Source organism: Solea solea, chromosome 1 (assembly GCF_958295425.1).
Source record: "Solea solea chromosome 1, fSolSol10.1, whole genome shotgun sequence".
Classification (NCBI taxonomy): Eukaryota; Metazoa; Chordata; class Actinopteri; order Pleuronectiformes; family Soleidae; genus Solea; species Solea solea.
The window spans coordinates 33354487-33362931 of NC_081134.1; the positions used below are offsets into that span (position 1 = coordinate 33354487).

Here is an 8445-nt window from a genome sequence, read left to right on the forward strand (position 1 = left end):
TCTGAAAAGAGCCACACGTGTTTGGATGATTTCCTCAGGTCCTCCTAGATCTGTGAGGCTTGAAGGGTCATCTTCAGAGGTTGCGTCACCAGAAAACATTTCTTCACTACTAAAGAAGTTGAGGTCAGTGCTTTGGTCAACAGTACAAACATGTGGCTCCTGTTTCTGTGGCGGACTTGTCAAATCAAAGCTTGTGGTACACGCACTGATCTTGTTTTGACCATGTAGATTATCTTTGCTGCAGGTTTCAAACTCATGTTTTTGTGTTTGGACGACCCCCTTGTCATCCCTAATAATAGAAACTTTTCCCGGTGACCTATTATCTGAATTTGGCCTAAATGTTTTCTCAGACTGACTCTCAAATATCCTTCGGGAAGCTTGAAAGTCTATTCTTATCTCCTCACACTCTCTATTAGGATCTGTAAGTCTTGTGTCATCCTGCACAACCTCTTTAACACTTTCATGACACGGCCCCTGCTCGTGTTTCTCAAACATGGCAGATTTTTTACTGCCATCACCTTCATCCACTTGTCTGTGTGACATGTGCATCTTGGGAGTGTAAGGAGACACGCTGTTGCTCGAAGCACAGTTCTCAAATAACAGGCATCTCGAGAAGACCTCTCCCTCGTATCCGGTTTCACCAGCTGTCATCCCGGTCTCTGAGCTCAAAACCTCGGCAAGTTCGTCGTCCACGACTTCATCCAACTTCTTCAACTCTGGATGAGTGTGCTTCAGGAGTCTTTTCAATTCACACTTCTGCCTCTGCTGGTATAACGTTTCTCTGGTTACTTGGCCTGGCATTAACTTTTGGGAATGTTCCCCAGAGGTGTCTTCTGGTCCTGGGTGATGTTTGGCTAAAGGAGGTGGAATAAGGCCATCTTTCCTTGTTTGGGCGTCTTCTGCCATCTTATCTTAGAAGAGCAAAGCAACTTTCTCATCACTGAGTTCTTTACATCATAAATTAGCTTGATTAGTGGAAAACATGCCCCCTAGTGCACACATGCAACAAGGACCATGTGTTACCTCTCAAACAATGCCAGCTGATTCGCCTTCCATGTTCTGAGGGTTAGTGGGTTAGATGAAAGCAACCACTAAATGCAACCACATTGAAATAAGAACTCTACAGAGTAAATGGTATCCCATACTGTTGTTTGGTGTTGTTGAGATAATGTGGTAGATGTTTTTGAAACAATGCAAAATTCAAACTTACCTTGAATATTTTAGCTCTTTTTCCAGATTCAGTTGACTGATGTGCCTGAATGGAAACAAGTATTTCAGGTCAAGTTTTGCCTCAATAGTCAATGTTGTCATGACCGTGGCTTAGTTATATTGTATTTACACATTAATATAAAAATAAATGGCTACACGTATATATGGTATTTTGTGCATTACATGTTATTTTCTGGTAATAAAATATCTAACAATAACTTCTGGGCAACATCAAGAGAATTAACTCTATTTTCTTGGGTCCGTAAAGTAACAAAGTAACAGATATAAATGTTTACCAGTTTTAAGCTCTGTGTTGCTTCCTTTGGTGCCACCATTGACAGATAGAGGGCAGACAACTCTTTGACTGAAACACAGAGTGCCTCCTTGTTTTGGACAAAGGAGCTGTCTCTCAAATCTGCAATTGACCTCCTCTTATCATCTGCAAGGACAGTTTTGATGTGTTAACAGCATGCTGTCGTATAAATTATGCCATCAAAGTCTTTACGTGGGAACTGGAGTGAACAGAGGAGAGGGACGACACATTGTTGGTTTGTTTACAAGTTATTTGTTTTCCCGAAAAAGACAGGAAGTGTTGCTTATTTCTGGCCACAACATTATGAGACTAAATTAAAACAGCGCATTATGAATTTTGAGTCGTCAGTAGTAACTCTTTAGAAAGTTAATAAGTAACAACTGCCACGTGGTTGAGTTATAAATATAGCACTTGTTGCTGTGCGGGACACCTGACTTCACTGACACTCAGAGTTAAATGGACAACAACTCGCGGCAGCTTCAGTCGACAAAGTAAAACACTCACACATAGAAAGACAAACGGTCGTACCTGCCGTCTAACGTGCAGATAAATTGATTTCCAGTCAGCTTCCACACAAAATCTCTACTCACAGGTCAACAGCCTCTGTATCCCAGTCTGGTTATTTCCTTCGAGTGTATGGACGTGTGGTTAATGGCCTCACTGACTGGTGTTGTTAGTGCGTCTGGTATTGCAGCCTCTACCACTGTCGGTCATTCCCTCTCTACGTCTCATTCTTGCCCCAGTGACAGCTGACCCTTTCACCCTCCTGTTCTTATTTAGGACCTGTAGTATGCCGGAGGGGCTATTTCTGTCCAGCTTTGGAGTGGTCCACACCAGGCTGAGTCAATCATGGCTTTGTGCAGAGTCACTGTGTAAAAGTTTCAACCTGAGTCACAGGTTCTCAGCTTCCCCCGGAAAACAACTCTTAACTTGCTTGTGTTCTTCAGCTGAATTAGGATTTCAACTTCAGACAGTATGTCTTTCTTTTTAGCCTTTTTTGCAGTTGCAAAACAGCAGTTCCAGCTCCCACGTAACCTAGATGAAGGATATAAAGTTGTACTCACTAGCTTCAGAGGCTGCAATTTCCTCAAAGTCAATCCCCCCGATTGTTTTTCTCCTCACGATGTTGGGCTTTTTCACAATCTTGGAGGGGAAAAAAACAATAATATATTAGTTTAACATGATTCTGCTGACAGTCAGGTAACCTTCAGGTGCTTTATTTCTGATCAGTGACAGAAATTACTTTTTTCACAAATCAATCCTGGTGCTTTTTACCTTCTTGGTCACGTGATCCTCTTTAGCATCAGTTTTAGCAGCTTTAAGTGGCACGCCGGCAGGTACGTGTGTCTTCTGCACCTCGATGAGCCGTTTCCCCTCCTCGACATGTCCGTTCATCACCTGCGTGACGTCTGCTGAGGATGTAAAATCTGCAGCTCGGCTGTTTGTGACAGACTTGAGCTCAAACCGAGCTTTCAGATCCTTGATGGAGCCGGGGCTGCTCTGAAGGCTCCCCATTGACTTGGCGCGCATTAAACTGGGCCTGGGAGATTCTTGGGAGACTTGAGATTGTTCCCTCTCCTCATGTCTTCTTGTCGGAGACGGCAGATTAATCGCTTTACTCTCCAGAAGAGGTGGTGTAATCTGACAGTTACACACACACACACACACACACACACACACACACACATGCACATAATAATTTTGCATTCAGTTTCTAATTTCCTAAATCAATTCCATTCCGATTCAGAAGGTCTGGACTCAATTTTTCCAAGTTGATTCTCAGAGATACTTCAGTTTTCATACCAATTGTGTTGCGTTATGAGGTTTCCACACAACAAATGCTGCAAAATGTGAATCTTTCCCCCAAAGTAGTAACATTAATGCACTTTCTATTGAATGTGGCCACACAATGCATGTTAGTGCAGTCGTAGGTGATAATTCAAACTCAAAATGTAATAGAAACCTCTGTTTGAATTCAAAATATACAGCCTTGAAGCATGACTGACTGTTTGAAGTCATTGCTGAGTTGTGCAGCAGAGGGTGCTGTTGCCTGTTGCTCACCAGAGGACAACAATGATGTTGTGTAGTTTAATGGCGACAATGGACGCCAAATGGACAAACCAACTTAACCCTTTAACACCGAGCGTATCGCAGACGACACGTTTCCACAAGCGCACTTCGCATCACTGTAAATATGCGAAGGAAAAAAACTCCAGCGGTTTCTGAAAGTTGAGAAGGTTGTAGCGGTAATTCCCTGATGATTCTGCTTTATTTCTGATAAGTGATAGAAATGACTTTTTTCACAAATCAATCCTGGTGCTTTAACCTAAGAGTATTCATTTTGTTTACCTTCTTGGTCACGTGATCCTCTTTAGCATCAGTTTTAGCAGCTTTAAGTGGCACGCCGGCAGGTACGTGTGTCTTCTGCACCTCGATGAGCCGTTTCCCCTCCTCGACATGTCCGTTCATCACTGGCGTGACGTCTGCTGAGGATGTAAAATCTGCAGCTCGGCTGTTTGTGACAGACTTGAGCTCAAACCGAGCTTTCAGATCCTTGATGGAGCCGGGGCTGCTCTGAAGGCTCCCCATTGACTTGGCGCGCATTAAACTGGGTCTGGGAGATTCTTGGGAGACTTGAGATTGTTCCCTCGGCAGATTAATCTCTGTACTCTCCAGAAGAGATGGTGTAATCTGACAGTTACACACACACACACATGCACATAATGAATTTGCATTCAGTTTCAAATTTCCTGAATCAATTACATTCTGATTCAGAAGGTCTGGACTAAATTTTTCCAAGTTGATTGAGTATTGATTCTCAGAGATACTTCAGTTTTCATACCAATTTTGTTGCGTTATGAGGTTTCCACACAACAAATGCTGCAAAATGTGGATCTTTCCCCCAAAGTAGTAACATTAATGCACTTTTTATTGAATGTGGCCACACAATGCATGTTAGTGCAGTCGTAGGTTATAATTCAAACTCAAAATGTAATAGAAACCTCTGTTTGAATTCAAAATATACAGCCTTGAAGCATGACTGACTGTTTGAAGTCATTGCTGAGTTGTGCAGCAGAGGGTGCTGTTGCCTGTTGCTCACCAGAGGACAACAATGATGTTGTGTAGTTTAATGGCGACAATGGACGCCATATGGACAAACCAACTTAACCCTTTAACACCGAGCGTATCGCAGACGACGCGTTTCCACAAGCGCACTTCGCATCACTGTAAATATGCGAGCGCTTGTGCTATCGGAAAAACTCCAGCGGTTTCTGAAAGTTGAGAAGGTTGTAGCGGATAATTTCACTGATGATTCTGCTTTATTTCTGATCAGTGATAGAAATGACTTTTTTCACAAATCAATCCTGGTGCTTTAACCTAAGAGTATTCATTTTGTTTACCTTCTTGGTCACGTGATCTTCTTTAGCATCAGTTTTAGCAGCTTTAAGTGGCACGCCGGCAGGTACGTGTGTCTTCTGCACCTCGATGAGCCGTTTCCCCTCCTCGACATTTCCGTTCATCACCGGCGTGACGTCTGCTGAGGATGTAAAATCTGCAGCTCGGCTGTTTGTGACAGACTTGAGCTCAAACCGAGCTTTCAGATCCTTGATGGAGCTGGGGCTGCTCTGAAGGCCCCCCATTGACTTGGCGCGCATTAAACTGGGTCTGGGAGATTCTTGGGAGACTTGAGATTGTTCCCTCGGCAGATTAATCTCTGTACTCTCCAGAAGAGATGGTGTAATCTGACAGTGGCACACACACACAAATGAATTGATCATTTATTTGCATTCAGTTATCTATATCACCATACTGAAGCTGTCGTGTTTGTATCACTTTTGATTTCCTAAATCAATTCCATTCCGATTCAGAAGGTCGGGACTTTCCGAGTCGATTGAGTATTGATTCATTTTCGAGATATTTCAGTTTTCACACCAATTTTATTTAGATATGAAAGAGGTTTCCACACAACTAATGCTGCAAAATGTGGATCTTTCTAACGTTGTACGTCTTTAAAAATATTAAAGTCCCCCAAAGTAATAACATTAATGCACTTTTTATTTAATAGGACCACACAGTACACAGTTAGTGCAGTCATAGGTGATAATTCACACTCAAAATGTAAAAGAAACCCCTGTTTAAATTCAAAATGTACAGCCTTGAAGCATAACTGACTGTTTGAAGTCATTACTTAGTTGTACAGCAGAGGGTGCTGTTGCTCATCAGAGGACAACAGTGATGCTGTGCAGTTTAACTGTCCTCTTGAGCAGACAATCATGACACTAAAGCATCTGAAAGGTGGCAAGGGGACGTTGTTCTGGTTGTACATCATAAATGTCGAACTTTAAGACAATTTTTTTAATATTAGGCTCAGGATTTTCATGAATTGACGTCAGATCTTTGCAATGAAAACAGAGACAATCAAAAATGACTTTACCTCTTTTTGCACCCTTGGCTTTGGTATGACGTCATCATTATTGACTGCAGCTGCTTGAACAGATGAGGTCACTTTCACCACAGTTTGATACCTGTGTTGCACATAAAAGCCATGTTAATGAAAGTGTTTTTTTAGTTGTAACACAACTAAAAAACAACAACATAGCACACAACACAGCAGACAAAATGATAATTGATTTCTTTTTTTTCTCTCACCGAGAAACTCGTTGGGACACGGACACTTTCTTGTCCCACTGTCCTGCTGTGTCCGTCCTGGTGGGCTTGTCCCGTGACGAGGTGACACTCTTCTGGGACTGGGTGCGTCTCAGGTTGTTCTTCCAGTCCATGATAAATTACGTCACACGTCGCAAACGACTCTTTCACTTCAGGAGTCGTGAAAGAAAATGATCTCCATTATTACTGTAATACATTATAGCTCAAATGAAATATCTGTCATGTTCTGTTTACAATGAGTTGTTTTTTTCACAAGTTAACATTTTTTGACATGTAACGCAATTTAAAAATGATTTAGAAAACACCAGCAAATTAAAATCTATAGCTTTATAATTAAATGTAAGCTAAGAGGAAAAAACAAGCTTTTAAACTGAATCATTACCTTGCAGATGTCAACCAGTGTCTGTTCTCTGCGACAGTCCGAAGCTGCATCACAAGACTTTGCACACGACGTGAGCAAAGTCCCTTTTCTTCCTCATTACCCCCCTGATAATGTCAAGTGAAAGTGTCGAGAGATTATAAAGGCGAACACAGGCCACGTCGGCTGCTTTCACCTGGAATATTTATACTAATTTAGTCGCTCCAGTGGAACATTTATCCAATAAGCCCCATTTAACTCTGTATCAACAGCGTTTTGTGCTGGAGGTGTGTATTGGCCTCTCGAGGCTTTTATGTCAGGTTAAACCTCCAAAGCTCACATGTAATCACTTGTGATCTTTGAGCAGAAGCAGACTGTGCATTAAGAGGAAATTAGATTAACTGTACTGATCCTGAGGGGGGAAACTGGGTCATTACACCACAACACAACAAGACGAAGAACGATATTAGAAAATGGAATGATGTCATGATGAGCGTTTTGTGTCGAGGCCGAAATAACACAGTTACACATTAACATGTTTTTACGATGCTTCCAGAGAAGGTGCATGTTGTGTAACCGCCCAAAAGATAACTAATAGAACATAAGTTGCTGTGTTTAAAGACGACCCACAAGGTTGATGTTACCAGGTTCATTGGTACAAGTGTATTTTTTACAACACTTAATTCATATAAATACTTTATAATTATATAACACACATACAGAAAACAACCTGTGTCGTTTACTGTGTGATGGTCAAAAACAGAAGAAGAATTGTTGGATTTAAAGCAAATTTAAGGTTTTCAGTAACAGGACAGGACGTCATTTGTGTTTCACAGTTTATCAACGCAACAGGAATAATATGTATCTTTATTTTGGCCCATTTGTAAGCGAGAAAAGGGAGAAATTGAATATAAAGAGATGTTACGAACACGATCTGCTGCACTTGACTGCAGACATTTGCAGGTCTAAATGCCACGGTTACCACAAATAACCTTTTTTCTTCTCACTGCACTTTTTTTTTTTCCCGTTCTTTATTTAGGTTTTAACTGCAGGCGTTCGGCAACAGCCAGCACAGCGAGGAGCAAGTGTTGGAGAAGTTCGTCTCTACCAGGGAATTCCAGGACCTACTGACTGACCCTCATGGGTCAAAAGGTGAGAACAGGAGGAAGCTGTGCTCCTCCCGCGTGATCTTGCTGACAACACTCACTGACACCAGCTCTGACCCTAAAAAGAAAAATATGTACAGCTCTAAGCTCAGCTTTTCTTGAGCGTAACACTGTAAAAATTCAGCTTGAATATTCCGAATTGCAAAGGACTGGTAATTATCTATGAGGGAATTAAGTAATAATCACACATTTAATTGCATAAATAAAGTGTTTATGATGCTATAGATTGAATGAAGCCTTCCAGAATTTTTCGGGAAATTCCAGGAAACCTCATCGTCATGGCAACATATTGTTTGCTATGCAAGAGGAAGCTGTTTTCTAAAGAGCTCACCATGAACAGCATATACTCCTGAAGGTCTATTGTGTCATTAGATGGAATGTTTTTTGGCTCTTTGTTCAGGCAAAACAACAATAAAGTCATAATATTACGAGAATAAAGTTTTAATATCACAAGAATAAAGTCGGAATATTACAAGAATTAAGGTGGTAATATTAAAAAGTCATAATATTATGAGAAAACTCATTATTTTACCAGAAAAAAAGGTAATACAAATGTCATCCTTATAATATTATTACTTTATTCTCTAAAGATTTGGCCCTAATACTCAGGTCATGTTTAAACAAATCAACAAAATCCCCTTGTTTCCATTTCCACCCACGCTATATTGCATAGCTTGTGAGTTTTCATGGTGCTGTTACAGACCACCCTCCAGCAGAGGGCAGCATTTCTC

General features: G+C 41.2%; 1 protein-coding gene across 2 annotated transcripts in view; it reads right to left on the minus strand.

Annotated features, from left to right (window-relative positions):
• The window catches only part of LOC131458128 (uncharacterized), a 13616-nt gene extending 6704 nt beyond the window's left edge, over window positions 1–6912 (minus strand). The window contains exons 1-10 of one of the 2 annotated variants that reach the window (XM_058626898.1): window positions 6573–6912; window positions 6173–6339; window positions 5958–6048; window positions 4924–5265; window positions 3872–4213; window positions 2798–3163; window positions 2587–2665; window positions 1506–1648; window positions 1211–1255; window positions 767–911 (exon numbers count right to left, since the gene is read on the minus strand). In XM_058626898.1, the coding sequence (XP_058482881.1) occupies window positions 855–911; window positions 1211–1255; window positions 1506–1648; window positions 2587–2665; window positions 2798–3163; window positions 3872–4213; window positions 4924–5265; window positions 5958–6048; window positions 6173–6303 (1596 nt within the window). In that variant the 5' untranslated portion in view covers window positions 6304–6339; window positions 6573–6912 and the 3' untranslated portion in view covers window positions 767–854. Of the gene's footprint in view, window positions 1–766; window positions 912–1210; window positions 1256–1505; window positions 1649–2586; window positions 2666–2797; window positions 3164–3871; window positions 4214–4923; window positions 5266–5957; window positions 6049–6172; window positions 6340–6572 lie in introns of those variants that run through there. The other variant, XM_058626891.1, reaches the window with a different exon arrangement.
• Window positions 6913–8445: the final 1533 nt, after the last annotated feature.